The following is a 19,896-nucleotide window of genomic DNA, read 5'->3' as shown; positions in this document are numbered from 1 at the left end:
TCATACTCCTCTCTTGATCCTTGAAAACTTCCTCCACACCAAACTTAGAACAACTCATTAGAGGGTTAGTGCACAATAAAAATTAACATATTCAGAGGTGACACAATCATTCTTAACACTTCTGGACATTGCATAAAGCTACTGGACATTAATGGATCAAAGAAATTCATCCAACATAGCAAAAGAGGCAATGCGAAATAAAAGGCAGAATCTGTCAAAACAGAACAGTTCGTATTGACGAATTTTAAAATGGCACCATACTTGCTCAAATGAAAATGCTCAAATTGAATGAAAGTTGCGTACATATCTGAGGATCACTCACGTAAATTGGAATAATTTTCTGAGTTACCTACAGGGGAAAACAGCCCAGATTCGTGACAGCAAAGAAATCTGTTTCTGCGCAGTAATCCAAATCTAGTATGAACTTTTCTATCAACGGCTTTACTTGGCACAATAAAACACAAAACTAAGATAAGGAGAGGTTGCTACAGTAGTAAACAACTTCCAAGACTCAAAATAAAAACAAAGTACTGTAGGTAAAAACATGGGTTGTCTCCCATAAGCGCTTTTCTTTAACGCCTTTCAGCTAGGCGCAGAAAGTGTGCATCAAGTATTATCAAAGGGTGGTGCATTCTCAGCGGGGTGCGGAGTTTTCTCAACCAGGCATAATATATTAGATACATAAGTTTTAGCATCTCCCTTTTCATTAGTCTTAGGTGTGCTACTCTCATCAAACAAATTTTCAGGAACAAGCCAAGCATAGTTATTTTCTAGTGCATCATTCATAGCTAAGAGTTTACATGGTATTGGTGCTTTGATCTCCCCACCATCATCAATATTATTAGTGTATCTTATTCTATCCATGTCCATCTTTTCGAGGAGACTAACAAAATTAGTATGAGAACCAAGCATATTAAATTTAGCAAAGACCTTTCTAGCTTCTCTTGCTAGACCACCAAATTCTCTAAGAAGGGTTTCTAAAACAAAATCTTTCTTTTCCCCTTCTTCCATATCGCCAAGTGTGAGAAACATGTGTTGGATTATAGGATTAAGATTAACAAATTTAGTTTCCAACGAGCGAACTAAATGCTTGTAAGACAATTTCATAAGTAGGCGCAAGGTCTACCAAGTGTCTATCTTCAAAATTTTCAATGGTACTAACATGATTGAAAAATTCTTCTATATTATTTCTCCCAACTATAGACCCATGTCCTACCGGTATGTCTTTCGTGGTAAAATTAAAAGGAAACATGATGAATCAAGTAAAGTAAATGCAAGTAACTAATTTTTTTGTGTTTTTGATATAGCAAACAAGATAACAAATAAAGTAAAACTAGCAACTAATTTTTTTGTATTTTGATTTAGTGCAGCAAACAAAGTAGTAAATAAAACTAAGCAAGACAAAAACAAAGTAAAGAGATTGAGAAGTGGAGACTCCCCTTGCAGCGTGTCTTGATCTCCCCGGCAACGGCGCGAGAAAAAGCTGCTTGATACGCGTTCAACACGCGTCCGTTGGGAACCCCAAGAGGAAGGTGTGATGCGTACAGCGGCAAGTTTCCCTCAGTATGAAACCAAGGTTATCGAACCAGTAGGAGCCAAGAAGCACGTTGAAGGTTGATGGCGGCGGGATGTAGTGCGGCGCAACACCAGGGATTCCGGCGCCAACGTGGAACCTGCACAACACAACCAAAGTACTTTGCCCCAACGAAACAGTGAGGTTGTCAATCTCACCGGCTTGCTGTAACAAAGGATTAACCGTATTGTGTGGAAGATGATTGTTTGCGAAAACAAGAGAACAGTATTGCAAGATGATTGTATTTCGATAAAGAGAATTGGACCGGGGTCCACAGTTCACTAGAGGTGTCTCTCCCATAAGATAAACGACATGTTGGGTGAACAAATTACAGTTGGGCAATTGACAAATAAAGAGGGCATGACCATGCACATACATATCATGATGAGTATAGTGAGATTTAATTGGGCATTACGACAAAGTACATAGACCGCCATCCAACTGCATCTATGCCTAAAAAGTCCACCTTCAGGTTATCATCCGAACCCCTCCGGTATTAAGTTGCAAAGCAACGAGACAATTGCATTAAGTATGGTGCGTAATGTAATCAACAACTACATCCTTAGACATAGCATCAATATTTTATCCCTAGTGGCAACAGCACAACACAACCTTAGAACTTTCTCACATTGTCCCGGTGTCAATGCGAGCATGAACCCACTATCGAGCATAAATACTCCCTCTTGGAGTTACAAGCATCTACTTGGCCAGAACATCTACTAGTAACGGAGAGCATGCAAGATCATAAACAACACATAGATATAACTTTGATAATCAACATAACAAGTATTCTCTATTCATCGGATCCCAACAAACGCAACATATAGAATTACAGATAGATGATCTTGATCATGTTAGGCAGCTCACAAGATCCGACAATGATAGCACAATGGGGAGAAGACAACCATCTAGCTACTGCTATGGATCCATAGTCCAGGGGTAGACTACTCACACATCACACCGGAGGCGACCATGGCGGCGTAGAGTCCTCCGGGAGATGATTCCCCTCTCGGCAGGGTGCCGGAGGCGATCTCCTGGATCCCCCGAGATGGGATCGGCGGCGGCGGCGTCTCTGGAAGGTTTTCCGTATCGTGGCTCTCGGTACTGGGGTTTTCGTCACGGAGGCTTTAAGTAGGCGGAAGGGCAGGTCAAGAGGCGGCACGAGGGCCCCACACCACAGGGCCGCGCGGCCAAGGGGGGGGGGGCGCGCCGCCCTAGGGTGTGGCCCCCTCGTGGCCCCTCTTCGTCTCTTCTTCGGACTTCTGGAAGCTTCGTGGCAAAATAGGACCCTGGGCGTTGATTTCGTCCAATTCCGAGAATATTTCGTTACTAGGATTTCTGAAACCAAAAACAGCAGAAAACAGAATCGGCACTTCGGCATCTTGTTAATAGGTTAGTTCCAGAAAATGCACGAATATGACATAAAGTGTGCATAAAACATGTAGATAACATCAATAATGTGGCATGGAACATAAGAAATTATCGATACGTCGGAGACGTATCAACCCGCAACACGAGCTGATCACTCAAATGATTTGCTGCCGATAAACTTACAAACAATGGCATCAACGATGCTCAAGGTGCATTAAGAATTTCCCCTTGAAATAAACAACAATGTGTCAACGGCACCTGAAGAAAACTATAAACATTGAGTTGCTCGACTCACGGTTGCAAGCATCAGTATCCAGACTCGGGGGCTACTTCCATTGGGAGCACTGGACGCGCACCCGGTAAAATCATCGGCTCCTTCTGGGTAACATCCGAATCATCGGCTCCTCCTGGGTATCATCCGAATCATCGGCTCCTCATGGGTATCATCCGAATCATCGGCTCCTCTGGGACATCATCCAAATCATCGGCTCCTCTGGGCCATCATCCAAATCATCGGCTCCTCTGGGTCATCATCCAAATCATCGGTTCCTCTGGGACAAGATCCAAATCATCGGCTCCTCTATGACATCATCCAAATCGTCAAATCCTCTATCTATGAAATCATCAGAGTCATCGACATCATGTTCTCGGAACTCGAAGACATGTACGGTATTCGACTCAACATTTTACACTCTATTCATAACTGTTTCATATTCATTTACAGGCTCGGGGGCTACTCCCATCGGGAGCGCTGGTCGCGCACCCGAGAAAAATATGGCAACCTCACCAATAAAGAAGAATAAAGTTGAAGACGTCGGCAACAACAATCAAGATCTTCGAGTAGTACAACTTGAGTCTATGCGTGGCTGCAAGCACGCGCCCATAGACTCGGGGGCTACTCCCATCGGGAGCTCTTCGCGCACCCGACAGAAAAGCAACTTCGACTCTACATCAAGCACAAGATTCAACAGATGATCAAGACATTCGGTGAAGACAACTTTAGTCCCTGCCCGAAGCTTCACTTCGGCCAAGCACTCGGGGGCTACTGGCGTGGGCATAACCCTTCGGGTACTCGACATTGTCATACATGGTGCAAACTATGAAGCTGGACCAGCACAAGGACTCAACAAGCTGGACCTGCACGCGCCTCAACTTGGACTACAAGGAAAGAAGACTCCAATACGAATCCTACTAGGACTCTTGTAAACCCTAGCTTGGCTGATATATAAAGCCAGGCAGGGGCACCCCTTAGGGACAAGCATATTCAGAAACATAAAACATAGGGCGACACGCCTAGACATCACAACCCACAGATTAGAACTAGACTAGATTCAACAACTCCGCCTATGGCGGCCCCTGTACCCATATATTCATATAGTGGATTGCTAGCAGGACGTAGCGATCCTCCACCGTGGGGACGTGAACCTGGGTACGTCGTGTACCGCCTCGCTCCCGGAACTTCCGTCGTCGCCTTTCTCTAAAACCCAAGCCCCTCATGGTGGGCATTGCCGAGGAACCGCCTCGTCACACGTCCATCCTTGTCTCGATAAATCCGCGGTGTCGCGGAAAACTGGACTGCAGTACTCCTAGCACGGTAGTGCCGCTTCCCACTGTCTCCACTGACGCGCTCGCCTCCCACTCCTCCCACGCGCATCTGCGCCATATGTACTGAATCACCATCAGCACAAACATCATCAGTCTGCATACTAGCATCAACACAAACTGGAACTGTAGCACATGCTGCAACATCCACATCCACAACAAGTGTAGCTTCATCTGGCTTGTCACCAACAAGAACTGGTTGTCATCTACATGCATGGCTGAAACATCACCAACATCAATTCTCGGAACATCATGCACCTCTTGCTGCACTTTAGGCTTGTGCAACTTCTCTTTACGCACCACTAACTCCACATCGGACTTGATATGATCATCACCCATAGGCTTCAAAGTCCACTGTTTGCCACCATGCATAAAAGAATATGTATTTGCTCGCCCAACATGTGTCACATTGCGATCATATTGCCAAGGACGCCCAAGTAGCAATCCACACACCTCCAATGGCAACACATCGCACTCTCTCATCAACATAATCATCAACTGTAAATGGAACACGCACCTTGTGAGTAATCTGTAGCATACCAGAGCTATTCAACCACTCAAGACGTTTAGGTTCAGAAAGACGCCATGTAGACAACCCCAATGCTGCCACCATCGCCTTGCTAATGCCATTAGTACAGCTACCACCATCAATCATCAACTTGCAAGCCTTGCCCTTGATAAAGCACTGAGTCTGAAAACAAACTCCACCGCTGAACCTTGTCAACTGCCTTGCAAGCATCATGTTGTACCTTCTTGAGTTGCATATTCAGCCCGCTCAATGGTACATCCTCCTCAACAGTCACAGTAGCGCTCTTGGTATCAGAGCCAGCTTTCCTCTCCTCGGAAGGTATCACCTTGTCCTTAGTGACTTTGGTAGTGGAACAATCTCCTGAATAGGAACTATGCACTTGCCCACTTCCTTCATTGTATGTTCAACTTTGGATGGCTGTTCGCGTTCCTTGAACGGTAACCATAAACCAGCACGAAGAAACGTCCTGAAGTCCTTCCAAGTACAAACAAAGTCTCCTCTGTCAACTGCATCACACCAATAATTTTCCAACTCCTCGTCCACACGCCGGTGAGCGAGAATATATGCATCGTAACCACTGAACTTCCCTTTGTAGTGGCGACAGCGATGAAAAACCAATTCCATGTTCTTCTCCCAATCCTCATACTCCTCAACTGTTGCATAATGGTGTAAATACCACTTTAGCTTGGACACGTGACGCTGTACGCCCTTCCGTATGTCAAGATAATCATTGAAAACATAACCAGACTTTGTGCCACGCGAACACCGTAGGCCAAGCACATCGTCGGTAAACGAATCGATGGTCAAATCAATACGAGCAGACAAGACTGCCGAAGGCAACACAGCAGCAACAGCATCAACATCAGTAGGGTAAACTACCAGAGAACTCAGCGCATCAGCAGGAGAAAACACCGGAGAAACAACAACAACAGCCGCAGCAACCAACATCACCGGAGAAGCAACATCAGCATCAAAAGCCTACCCGGCCCAGGTCCCGGTTGGATCGGACTGGGAACCGGCTGGCCCGGCCCTGAGTCCGGTTTGACCATCCTGGGGACCGGTTGGTCCGGTCCAGGACCCGGTCTGACCGGCCTGGCAACCGGCCGACCTGCCTGGCGCCCCTGGACACGGGCCGGTTGGCACCAGCCGAAAGCCCGGTTTTGACCGGCCCGGCAGGTCCAGAACCCGGTCAACCGGCCTGGAGACCGGATTGCGTCGCGAACTGTCATCTTCTTCCCGATTCCAGACCCGAATTTTCGCGATTTTGACCTCCGAAATAGCCATAGATGACCTGCAAACTGCACCAGAACTTCACCAAACTTCCTCCGATCTAGATCCAACCTTCTCCGATGCAAACCGATCTAGATGCGACCGATCAACCAAACCTCGCTGTGAGCAACCCAGAAATCTGATACCACATGATGTAGGGGGAACCCACTAGTTCCTCCTTGGGTGTTGCCAGATCTTTCACAGCGAGAACCTGGGGTAGAGAATCCTCCCAACAACGCGATGAACGCAGCCTGGAGAAGAGGGAACGAATCCAGCAAGCAACGGATCGATGAACGATACGCCTCAAACCTTGAGCTAGACAATCCTTGATGAACACAAGAACCTTCGCAGCGGATATAATAGATAAACGGCAACGCCGTACCCCCGGAGGGATGATACACGTGAACACACGCAATGGGGAAAACCCTAATCTTTAGTCTAAACTTATCTATCTCTAACCCTAGCCGCACCTCCACCTTATATGAGGGGTGGGGTGGCCGGCCAGCCCTTATTGGGCCTAACCCTAATTTAACTTGGACAGGCCCAAGTCAAATAGACACAACTTAAAACCCTAATTTGGCCCACCACATGACCTGGCTACATTATTATTTCCTAATAACAAGACTATAATAAAATAGTGGTACAACCTTAGGCCTAATTATCATATCAATGGCTGTCCTAGTGTACCAGGCTTGGATATCCATATCACCATTTCCCACTCAACTGACACAAAGACCCGGTCCAGCACACTCTGGACCGGGGCAATACGATTGTTGCTCCACGTAAACCGAGCTCCCACTCGTGTGATCTCTCTAAGGGCGAGATCCGCAAGGCAGTCGTTGGACATCCTCATCGTAGGAAAGTCGACGCGTCTCGAGCTCTTGTCCTCCGGGGAGCGTATCAGGTTGAAATTGCCGGCCACCACCACTGGGGTGGCACACCGGTCGATCTTGTTCCGCAGCTCCTCCAAGAAGGACTGAGACCTCGAATGTTCCGCCGGCCCATAAACGATAATAACCTCCCAGCTAAGGTTAGACCGTTTATGGGTGACGGCCATACTCACGAAGAACTCGCCGTGGCCCATATCCTCAACCTCGAAGGTATCCTCCTTCACGCCTAGAAGGATGTCGCCAGAGTGGCCCGAGGCAGGACGCCAGTGCCAGGCGAACTTGTGTCTACTAAGGCCCTCCAGCTCGTGGAGGAGGAACGACTCCTTAATCGTCTCTTGGAGTCCCACAATATCAACGTTCTCACGACGCATGTACTCCTTCAGTTGTTGTTGGCGTCCCGAGGCCTCGAACCCCCTGATGTTCTAAATGAGTGAGAAGAAGGGAACACTTATTGGATAACATCAGATTGGGGGTTCCTCCGTAAACTCTAGAAAAATACCGACCTTCGTGTAGGGAAGACAACTCGCTCCGCACGCGACAAGTGGCGCGCTATGGTGCCAGAAAATCCATGGGAAGTGGTCTCCCTGCTCGCCACGTGTCGCAAGGGAAAGCAAGGTGGAGATGGGGGAGGAGAGAGAAGACAGGGGAGGCTGGGTTTTTCCCTTTTTTTTTTCTAGATTCGTTTTTTCAAAATGAAATATCTTGAAAACCAAATTACGAACCGTTTCCACTTTTGAGACCCTCTCATCGAGATCTTCAAAACTAAATCCCATGTTGATAGGTTTCGAGATTTTTTTTTCGTACTTCCTATACTACTATGGTTGTAATCGTGGTGTGTACCTAACTGTACACGGCCAACTACAGGTACAGACACGTGTCCAAACGCGCTCGCTTCCGTACTCGTCGTTTGCTCGGTCGCGCGCGTTCTGACACGTGTCGTCTGGATGTATGATGAGCGGGACAAACTTTTTTCCTTTGCAAAGGTGATACCTGAGCTTCGGAACCGATCGAGCCCTACTAGGCGTCGAGGGTCCGGACGGGAGCCAGGAGATCCGCCGGCCCATAAGACCTGCAAGGTGTATATGTGTCGAAGGCCCAGCTAAGTGGTGAGATTTTCATCCTCGCGATGTAGACGGGCTGCGACGGGAACCTGCTGCGAGCTTGAGGTGCGGACGGCGACTCGGCACGTCACTGCGTGGGCCACCGACGGAGGCGTACAGGGGTCGGAAGAAGGTGAGGGCGTGGCCGTCGTCCCGTCGGCCGTCGCCGGCTTTGGCCGTGGTGGCCTAGTAGCAGTCGCAGTGGCGGGCCGATGCGGGGAAGGACGAGGCGGCGGCGTGTCCGTTGCTGTGGCGTCAACCGGCCGTTGGAGCCAAGTTAGCATCCGATGCGGTTTATCTCTCCAAGATCATTGATGGCCCCGTCTTGAGCAGAGGTACTAATTGGCATTTGGATTTCTGTTCTAAGTTTAATTTCGCTAGGTTATCTACCTGAGGACTGAGGTGCGAAAGCCCACGGGGGCATATCCAACTTCAGCATACAGTTCTTATTTGATGAATCGAATAGTGTGTGCCTTAGTTATAAGAATTCATGATGATTTACAATATTTTTTTAGTGTGGCAAACAGTCGGAGAAAACTCTTTTATATCAGCAAAAGGTACCAAGGGTCTCTGTTATTCACATCTTTTCTCACACAATACAGTCACAAATATTACAACCACCTATGCAAATTGTTTATTTCAGAGAAGGTAAACTACTAGAACAATAGAAGTCTCAACCACTAATTTGTACAACAGCTAACGGCCTTCCAGTGTTGTGATACTTATTGCATTCACGGAGTTTTGCATGGTCTCCCTTACTTCTCTACCTTCACAATTACTTACAGCATAATATGTAGGTTGCTTTGGAGTTGGGAGCAATGTGTTTTCATTCTCTAACGTAAGCACAATGGAGGGCATTAGTGGCCTATCATTAGGATGGTCTTGTCCTACATGAATGCACAGTACAACTTCATGAACTGGGCAGCTCAAAACAACTGAAGAGTCCACCAGTACAGTTGCTTCTCCATCTTTCCATAACATCTATGCCTGACCAATAGAATAAAGTTTTTGTGAGGCTGCGGTTTTGGAAAGTTTGGTAATTGGTAGTTTCATGTTTTTCGCAATACTTACATAAGTAATAAGACTGCAGAAGTTTGTTTTTGGGCTGAGGTGAAGTGATCTTGAAGCCACTAACATTTTCCAAGTGAAGAACACCAAAGCTATAAGTGTCTGTTTTCACAGAAAAGGCACCTCCCATCCCATATCCAGGGGACGAAAGTACCACCCAGATATAGAACAAGACGGATGGCAAAGTCGTATTGAATTGATGAGACTCGTGATATGGATAGAGACAGCGAGGACGGTACTGCGGGAGCAAAGAAAATTTGTCACTAGACCGAGATCGTAGTTTAATGTGAGAGGGCGACAGATAAACCTGACCTGACGATGGCATGTGGGTTTGCTTGTTGAGGCACAAAGCGTGAACTTTGCATGTGTGAGCTGGTCATCGGATTTGCAAAATTAACTCAAGAATAGTAGGATGAAATGGGAATGCAAGACTTGCCCCGTAAAGGGCATCTTCTTCATCTTCAGAACAATTCGGCTGCAGGGAGACAACACGGACTTCTTCACTTCGACCAAGCATGATTGCTAAAAGGTAATGAACACGGGGAGGATGATGAAAGAGTCTCCAACATAGCTGCACGCGCAGAGAAAAAACCTTTCGTACGCATTCTGACTGGACAGTGTGATAGGGGAAACCTCGCGGCACCAACGCGCCGCTTGTCGTGGAATAGTGGTTAACTGATTGAGGTTCACGGCGTGCTCCAAAATCCCCTGGCAAGGCCGCCGCCGCTGTTGGACACGGCAGTGACCACCATGAGAAGCGCTTGCCTCTGCAGCTACCACGGACGACGCCGAATCGTTCCTCCTGGATGCCATGGTCGATTGGAACCGGGACTGACACCGTAGCTCCTCCATTCGTGCCCGGATTGCTCGACGCGACCGAGGTATCGCTGCACACGGCACGGATTTGGTCGAGGAATCCATCGAACCAAAGTTTTTTTTTTTTTTGGCCACAAACCAAAGGGGTAAATGTGGCCATTCGCCTTGGTCGTGCACACGGCTTCGCCAAGCTTAACAGAGCTCTCATCACGCTCCTTCCCAAGAAGCAAGACGCAGCCACTGTCAACGACTACATGCCAATCAGTCTTGTACATTGCGTGGCGAAGCTCATTCCCAAAACCATGTCGCGTCGCCTTGCACCCATACTGCCCACACTCGTGTCCACGAACCAATCTGCTTTCATCAAGGGTCGAGCCATTCATGATAACTTCATGCTCGTTCAGCAATTGGCCAGATCCTTTCACCGCGCCAAAGCACCCACGGTCCTGCTCAAACTCGACATTGCCCGGGCCTTTGATACTGTATCTTGGCCTTTCATCATTGAGCTGCTGCAACACCTGGGTTTTGGACAGATTTGGATCAATCTGGTCTGCCTTCTGCTCTCCACAGCTTCCACGCGGATCCTAGTGAACAGCCTGCCTGGAGACGAGATCTTTCACCATGGGGGGTTCGGCAGGGCGACCCCTTGTCTCCCATGCTCTTTGTGCTGGTTATGGAAATCTTCCACCTGATTGTCGACTTCGCTTCTCGTCTCGGGCTTTTGTCTACTCTTCCTGGCAGTCGAGGGGCCTGTCGTACTTCCCTGTATGCTGATGATACGGTCGTCTTCATTAAACCTACCAGCTTTGACTGTGCAACCTTCAGAGACCTTGTGCAGCTTTTTGGCTCGGCAACTGGGCTGCACACCAACTTCCTCAAAAGTTCTGCCACGCCTATCCGCTGTAACACCGAGGAGCGGCAGATCATTGCTCAACAACTCTTGTGCCCGGTCAAGGATTTTCCGATACCCTATCTAGGTGTTCCTCTATCCATCTGGAAACTACGGGCCCTGGACTTGCAGCCGCTCATCGACAACCTGCACAGCAAGCTCTCTGGCTGGCTTGCCAGCCTTCTCTCCAAGGGCGACAGGCTTGTGCTCATCAAATCTGTCCTTGCAGCAACCCCTATTCATATTATGCTTGCTACTGACCTGCCTAAGGGGATCTCCGATGCAATCATAAAATGCCAACGCACCTTTTTCTGGGCTAAGGGTCGTAATGTCTGCGGAGGCAACTGTGCCGTGGCTTGGAACGATATTTGTCGGCCAACGGATCTCGGAGGATTGGGTGTTCTGGATATTAAGCGTATGAGTTGGGCACTCAGAGCCAGGTGGCAGTGGCTTCGTCGATCTGATACAACAAAACCCTGGGCCAACTTCCCAGTCCAAACCAACAAGCACATCAATGCTTTGGTACACGCCGCTTCCTACGTCAACCTCGGCAACGGTGAGACAACCCTGTTCTGGACTGACAGGTGGATCGACAAACAATGCATTGCCGACATTGCTCCTGAGGTCTTGATCGTTGTCAAAACACATGCCAAGAGAACCAGGAAGGTGGCTGCTGCATTACCCAACAACGCTTGGATCCAGGACATCGCTGCAGCCCTTTCTGCTGACGGGATTATTCAGTTTCTGAATTTGGTCGACATCCTTCAGAGTGTGCAGCTCTCTCCTGACACTCCAGATGTTTTGACCTGGCACCTGACTGAATCCGGAGAATACTCATCTAAGTCTGCTTATAGAGCTCTCTTCGAAGGAATGGTGACCTCACCCCACCACGATGCCATCTGGAGATGCTGGGCCCCCCTTAAGTGCAGAATTTTTGCCTGGCTGGCGTCCCTGGACAGATGCTGGACTAACCAGCGGCGACGGAGACATGGCCTTACCACTGACGATACCTGCGCTCTTTGCGATCAAAGTACTGAATCCATTGCACATCTAATGGTCCAATGCTCCTTCTCCCAACAGATTTGGTTTGACATCTGTACCAGTCTCAACCTCCCAACCTGCATGCCAAACCAAAACCAAACAGATGAGTTCCATAAGTGGTTCGCGACAGCCACGGCCGATGCACGCCCCGACGCACAAAAAGGAGCCAAATCTATCATTATTCTCACCATGTGGAAGCTTTGGAAAACAAGGAATGACGTTGTCTTCAACAATGTCGCACCCAACAGGCAACATGTCGTTCATTCCATCCTCGAGGAGGCCAAATCCTGGTCGTTAGCTGGTGCATCTGCGCTGCGCCGCTTGCCGTTACATGCTAGACCTCCTGACCATCTACTGCATATGCCACCGGCCACCGGTCTAGGTTAACAAAGTTAGCCTGTATAGTTCTTTTTTTCCTTTTTCTTGTCTTTGGCTCTTTCCTTTGTACATATGGTTTGCTCCCGTCTTCTTGACGGCTTCTTCTAATATATAATGACGCATGCTTTGGCATGTGTTCGAGAAAAAAAAGGGGTAAATGTGCGCTCAATATGGGATATGACGTTTTTGCACCCGGGAGAATACGCTCCTGGTTTTTTAAATGTATTATAAAATGTCAAAAAATTTCAATAAAAGTGCCATGTATACAGCTTGATGTTCTATTTGTTCGTAAAGCCATTTCACGAAAAAAAACAATATTTTTTGTGTCATGTATAAAAATGATAAAAATTTGTGCTAAAAATAAGCCCCTGGCAAGACATTTCCTTGTCTTTTTTACATAGGACACAAAAAATGCCTTTTTTGTGAAACTTGGCATGCACACATAGAATATTGACATATACGCACAAAAGTTTTGTTCAGTTTTCTTTTGATATTTTAAAATATTATTCCGGTGGCAGGAGCATATGCATCCAAGATCAAAAGTGCATTTCCACTCAATATGGGCCCATCTTTCCTTCAGTAACTTGGGTTTTAGACACAGAAGTGATGGGCAAAGTCCTACAGAGTGGTATATTTTTCACTCTTTCGATATAGGAGGAAATGGGCGATGGCCCATCCCTTGCGAACTGGAGTGAACGGCGGCTCGGCGCGTCACATACAGTCCTTGGAGGAAGCGGCCGAGTCAGGCTGTGGCGACGCAGTGGCAGTCGCTGCCGCGGAGCCAGCGCGGGCAAGGACAAGGCGCCGGTCCGGCAGTGTTGTGGCATCGACCAGCTCGCTGAGGACTGAAGCCAAGTTCATCGAGGCGATTTGACCAGTGGCGGAGCTAGAGAACTGATGACCAGGGTGCAAAGTGGTGCCACAAGAGTTAAAAGTCTTCGTATACCAGGCATGATCCAGGGTACACCTAGCAATACTCATTTGGGTTTCTTCTCTAAACTTAATTTGGCTGGATTATTTACTTGAGGTGCGAAAGCCAAGAGGGCATATCGATTTCAGTGAGCAGATCTTTTTTGATAAATCAAATGGGTGTATCATAGGTACATGAATTATTGATGATTACAAAAGGCGATCAAACTGTTCAAGACTAGCTACAAGGTGGTAATAATATTCAGTGGTACATTCCAGAACGGATGGTTTCAGAGTAAATTCTCTAACTAATAAAAATAAAATTTAGTTGCGCATATCGATCAGGACAGGGGTAGCAGGGTATGAACTTCCTTACCTCGACGCTCAACTGTGCCTCCGCCTATATTATTCATCGTTTTCTCATAGAATAAAACGCACAAATATTACAAACACCGATGTTCATTTCATAGAGAGTATAAGCCATATAGTTTACAACTAGCTGCCCATAATATTATAGTAAGTTGTAAAACATCTAGCGACCCTCGAGTGTTGTGATACTCATTGCGTTCAGGGAATTGTCCATGCTCTCACTTCCTTCTCCATCTCCTCGGTTATTCAGAGCACAATATACAGGTTGCTTTGGAGCTGGAAGGAGCACAGCTTCGTTCTCTAACATGAACATAACTGATGACATTAGTGGCCTATCATTAGCATAGTCTTGAACACACAAGAGTCCCACATGGATACACCGTAGAACTTCGTTGAGTGGGCAGCTCGCCACAACCGAAGTGTCCACCAGTTCAATTGCTTTTCCATCTGCCCATAATTTCCATGCCTGACCAATAAAAAGTCACAATCAAGTTGCTAGTTTTGGGTTGTTGAGGTGTGAGTAGGGGTTAATCAGAAATGTTGCCCACAATACTTACGTAAGCGATAAGGCCGGAAAACATTGTTATGAGATGAGGTGAGCTGATCTTCAAGCCACTAACAATCTCCAAGAGAAGAACACCAAAGCTGTAAGTGTCTGATTTTACAGAAAACGCACCTCTCATCGCATATTCAGGTGACATGTAACCACTGGTTAAACATTCAACAAAGTCAACAAGGAATGTACAAATCGAAGTCTACTAGACCATAAAAGCTGGAATGTTAAGTATCTGTCAGTAAACCAGTTACTTACTACGTCCCAACAACCCGGGTAGTATTTGCTTGGTTCTGATCTGCACCAAATATTCTTGCCATACCAAAATCTGAAATTTTTGGAGTCATTCTTATGTCCAATAGGATGTTGCTTGCTTTGAGATCTCTGTGAATTATTGTTAATCTTGAATCTTGATGGAGATAAAGAAGGCCTCTTGCTATTCCTTTAATTATGTTGAACCGAGTCAACCAATCAAGCACAATTCTTTGTGTCGAATCTTTCATGAATAAGGATCAGTAAGAAGCAAAGCTAGTCATCATGAATATCATTTTGGTTTATAGAAGAATTTTGTGTTATTTGATAAAAAAAAGACTACCACATACCGAAAAGAAAGGCATCCAGACTTTTGTTAGGTAAGTATTCGTAGATTAATAACTTCTCATCCTCATGAATGCAGCACCCAAGAAGTCTGACAAGGTTCTTGTGCTGCAGTTTGGCAATTAGAACTACTTCATTTTTGAACTCTATTATACCTTGTGTAGAACCTTTACTAAGCCTTTTCACAGCAACCACATTTCCACCTTCCAGTGTGCCCTACATAAGCGCATATTTTTCATTAAGCAAGAATTGGAAACCAACTTTTTATACTCCTATAACTACACTTCCATATGTAGAAAAACATGTTACCCCTTTTAACTCAAGAGTAAAAAATATTTCAGCTCCAATTGTTTCTGTTGTCGGCTCAAATATGATAAAAAAAAATCAGTTGAAATTGCAAAATCATCCTAAACCACACTGATTTTTGATAATTTGGCATCAACGTGGTCATCTTTCACTAATTTGGGTCCACTTGGACATGTATTAATTGTTGTCTGTGGAAAAGCCTTATGCTAGAAAATAACAGCAACAAGAATAACTAGTTAGGCCCCTAAGTCTCATTTTTTTTTCCTTCTACGTGCCACATCATCCAAATCTGTGTGGTTCATTAAAGCAAGTCGCAGCATGTGGGAGATTATTTTTGCAGAAGTTTGATAGTTGGATAAATCAAATGCTTAGAGAGTTAAGGGTATTTATGGAGCCAAACGATAGTTGAAGGGTAATTAGGCGTGTTTCTTTTTCTATTACAACTTCCTATTACCTTGTAAACTTTTCCAAAGCCTTCCTGTCCAATAAGGTTGGAATCAGCAAAACAATTTGTTGCTGAAAGGATGTCTTCAAAGCTAACAAATGGAAATTCAGTGTTTTCTCCTTCAAGTTCATTGGTTGTGCTAAAGTATCCTAGCACCAGTTTCTTCTGATTTTCCTTCTTTCGCCATTGGCCCGCTGGTTCAGGGATACATTTTTTGTTAACTCTTTAACAAATATAACATGTTGAAATCAAGAAGGCCTTCTTTTAGCCCTACCTCTGTTTTTGTACATCAAGACAAGTGCTATGCTTGTCAGTAGCAGTAGGAATGCTACAATTGGGAGTACAATCTTTAATGACCTGCTCTTCTTTTCCACTGCAGAAATGCAGCCAATCAGAAACTCAGAATTTACTTAAATAGATCCCATGGCGAATCTGTGAAGCTAATTATCTGACTGTACTATCGTACTTTAAGAACTTAATCTCCCAGGTCTTGCAGTAAATCAAATATTTGATGATCTAACAAAAATATTTTGCATTGTGATATGCTCATATGGAAACTACCACTCCAAATAAAATTATTATTTGGGTATTGTGGATGCAAGAAAAAACAGTAGCTGGTATGTAATGTTAGAAGAAATGTCCTGAATCGAAAGGATCTTCCATGTTACTCCATTTGATTATGAAGCATATTTATGGAACTAACTTCTGAAACTTTAGCTACCGATCATGTTTGAAGTATTTATATTGGATATTTGAAAATTATAGTCTATTTTTTCGAAAATTATTTTTATAGTATTAATATTCTTCTGGGTTTATACACATAGTATTACAGTAGGGAATAATGGCCAGAGTTGCATTTTGAAGGCTGTATAAATATTGCAAACATCATGTCGAGGTGCGTGCAAATTAGTCGGAAATACTAGCGTAGTTAGACACTAACAGCACTGCGTTACATAACTAATACAGCTTCATTTTATCTATGTATTTGCTTAACAACTGTGTTGACATGTCTATTGTAAATATTGGTGGTAATTTGGTGAACAAATGCTATTTAAGTTGGAAACTCTATTAGGACTATCTGTAGAGCATTAAAAACACTATTTACTTGGAAGTAAAACATAAAAGGGCATGAAATACCCAATACCCTGAGAATCCGTAAGTCGGAGGTACAGGTTCTCGCCGGAGAGAAGCTTCTTAATGTCAGTAAGCTCCTCTGACCAGACCAAGCACCTTGATGGGTCACCCAAAGCACCAACACCGCTCAAGTTGGCATAAGCGTAAGCCATGCACGAGCAGTTGCGGCTGCAGTAAGCCACACACTCATCGAAGCTTCTGTTCTGTAAATGCAAGAACTTGTCAGGAACCATCATCCCAGGCAAGGCCACGAAATGACTTTGCTTGCCACATTTCAACTCTTTCTTTCTCCAACATCCTTTGGAGAAGTCAGTACCATCGACAGGCTCAAACCCGCCAAGACATTGGCATGCTGGGATTATCCGAGTGAAGTCGCAATAACTGAACGGACCACATGATGCATAGAGGTCGCATGCAGCAGCGGGGCGTTCACTGATGATTTCCCATGATGATGAGTGATTGTTCCAGCTTAGAAACTTTAACTTTCCAGTGTAGTCAAGCATGATGCGTGTGAAGGCTGGGTCGCCAGAGATTGTGAACATATAGTAGAACTCGTCACCAGAGTAGATAGTTGTTTGGTACAAGATGAAGCTGGTATTGGTTACATATGTGCCACCGGACACTGACATCCCGCTCTCGACACCAATACGGCAGTATGGCTGGGTCTTGTTCCAAGTGAAGAATTGAAGGTTTGGAGAGCTTGGATCGCTGCTACAGGAGAAATCACCAGAAGATGGGTCATCAGGGCCCTTCCAAGCAACGAGCCGTTGGACAACTTGTGCCTTGTAGCTCATCAAAAACTTCATGGATGGAAGTATTGTGTCAGTGGGGTGATCGAAGCTTTGCCATATGCCCGTGCCGTCAGGCAACCGGAGGACAAAGTTCCCCGAGTCAAGTAGCACTGCGTGAGCTATAGCAGCTCCAGCGGTGATATTTCTTGCTGTCATCCAAATATTCTGGCCTTCGGAGTCAGATAAGACCATGTCAGAATTGTTGGTGACAGTGAGCATCGCGGACGAAAGGGTAATTATTGGATCGTCTCGGTTGGCGATCCAAACTATGGTGCGTGGTTCAGGCATGCCGTGGTACCATATGCCAAGGTAGAAGCTCTTGTTGGAGGTGGTCGGAGAAAAGAAGCCGAGAGCAAAATTTCCGCTCATGGAGATAAGCATTTCACTATGAGTGAGTGGCTTTGCATGTGTGAGTTGGTCATCGGATTTGCAGAGTGAAGTCAAGAATAGGAGGAAGAAGATGAGACTGCAGTGCATAGACATTAGGACCTCCTTCGTTATGCTTGTGCCATGGGATGAAAATATCACATAGATATAGGTGATGACTGATGAGGTCTTGGATTAATGAGACTTCTTGTATGGATAGAGACTTTGCTTAGGAAATTGGATAAAGACCGCAAGGTCGACTTAGAGCAGGATTTTGATCCATGACATGATACCAACCAGGAGTAAATTCTTACACGAAATGGACCTACTGATGGGGTCTTTGGATCAACTTCTTTTTCAATGCCATTTGGCAGTTTTGGTTTGGTCTGTAGTTCAGGTTTTTCTTTTGTTCGATCATGTGTTGACTATTCTGGAATGGATGAGATATAGTGACAACAGAAGGGTTGTTGCCCCTTGTTGTGGTATTACTGATGTATGATGGTCTCTGTAAAATATCAGGAAACATCTCTTTGAAAAACTCCTTGGCATCCTGCTGAGTTGTTGTAAAGAACATCTTAAGCATCCAACTGATGCACTGTAAAGAAGTTATCCGGCATCCTACGACGCAGTCTATCACGAAAGATTTCCCATTTGGTGCAGTGGTCCGTGGCAATTTGTTTGTTGTAGTTTTCGCTACATCAGGAAATTGTTTGTTTAGGGTGTGCACCGGTAGTTTTTAGCTGGGCTCTTTGTGTTCACTTCTACTGTTTGCTGGGGAATACTTTACTCTGGTTGTTTTTGTATGAACTTGTTGCTTTGCATCACAGATGGCCAGATGACTGGCCGCAGGGGAGCAGTCTCCAATTAAGTCTGCAGCGACGGTGATGCACGGTGCAAACAAAATGAGTCACTACTATGGGTCCAGGTTGGAGTTTAATTAGAGCGAGATTGTGAGAGGAAACATCACGACTGTTTATGGATGGAGTAGTACCTTCAGAGTTGTAGAGAAAGGTCAAGCTGGTGACGTCCATACGCAGCCGTGTGATGACCTCTTCTCCCCGCTACAGAACACGGTCTTGTCGATCTCCTCCCAGCACAGCTTTGGCCTCAAGAGACGGCTGATGAGCTGACCCACACCGGAACGTGAGACTGAAGCTTCGACCAGGGAAGAAGCCTTCTGTTGTTCATGGGCTATTTATAGAGTTATTATAGACTGGACATGCACCCGCACAAGGCGGCTTTTGTTGGGCAAGTATTCGTAAATGAGGAGCCTCTCATCTCCATGGATGCAACAACCAAAAATCTGACCAGGTCCTGCAGCTTGGCAATTAGAACAACTTCATTCCTAAATTCCTCGGCTCCTTGTCTTACCTAGCCTTTTGGTAGCAACTTGTTTGTCATTTCCAGAATTCCCTGCATTATTATCATTAGGTAGCTGAATATGACTCACATCGTGTTCATACAAGTACAGTAGTTTTAAAGAAACAGATTATCTTATTACTACTACCTTATAAACCTTCCCAAAACCTCCTTGTCCGAGCATGTTGTCGTCAGAGAAATCGTTTGTGGAGGTAACAATGTGTCTTTAAAGCTGGCAAATGGAAGCTCTATATTTTCATCAGCAAGCTCCTTTGATGCTCCTCCTAGAATAGTGTTTGCCTTTATAGCCTTGTTTCGGCGCATTCCTAACATAAATAATTAATTAAAAATTGTCCGTAGGTAGTTTTTAGAAGTAGTGCAAATATTGTAGATTTTGAGTGGTGTAGTAGTGGCTTTGAGTGTGATTCTACCTCTGAACTAGCACATCCAGAGAAGGAATATGCACATCAGTACAAGCAGACATGCTGTGACTGGGAGCAAATCTTGAAAATACTCACCCTGTTTTTATTGACTGCAGAAG

General features: G+C 45.6%; 1 protein-coding gene across 2 annotated transcripts; it reads right to left on the bottom strand.

Moving 5' to 3' along the window:
* Positions 1-13,812: 13,812 nt before the first annotated feature.
* Positions 13,813-19,348, bottom strand: LOC127329419 (G-type lectin S-receptor-like serine/threonine-protein kinase B120). 2 transcript variants are annotated; one of them, XM_071826746.1, is made up of 8 exons: positions 18,988-19,348; positions 16,850-17,042; positions 15,980-16,078; positions 15,715-15,899; positions 14,960-15,170; positions 14,616-14,853; positions 14,362-14,512; positions 13,813-14,270 (listed from the first exon to the last, which is right to left on the bottom strand). In XM_071826746.1, the coding sequence occupies exons 2-8, from the start codon at positions 16,989-16,991 to the stop codon at positions 13,968-13,970; spliced, it is 1,329 nt and encodes a 442-aa protein (XP_071682847.1). In that variant the 5' UTR covers positions 16,992-17,042; positions 18,988-19,348; the 3' UTR covers positions 13,813-13,967. The 2 variants fall into 2 exon arrangements, with proteins under 2 accessions (XP_071682847.1, XP_051211899.2); XM_051355939.2 differs by lacking the exon at positions 18,988-19,348 and having other exon boundaries at positions 16,850-18,113.
* Between the last annotated feature and the right edge of the window lie 548 nt (positions 19,349-19,896).

Source organism: Lolium perenne, chromosome 2 (genome assembly GCF_019359855.2).
Source record: "Lolium perenne isolate Kyuss_39 chromosome 2, Kyuss_2.0, whole genome shotgun sequence".
NCBI classification, from domain to species: domain Eukaryota; kingdom Viridiplantae; phylum Streptophyta; class Magnoliopsida; order Poales; family Poaceae; genus Lolium; species Lolium perenne.
Note: the sequence above shows the minus strand (reverse complement) of the source record. Positions and strands in the feature narration are given on the sequence as shown.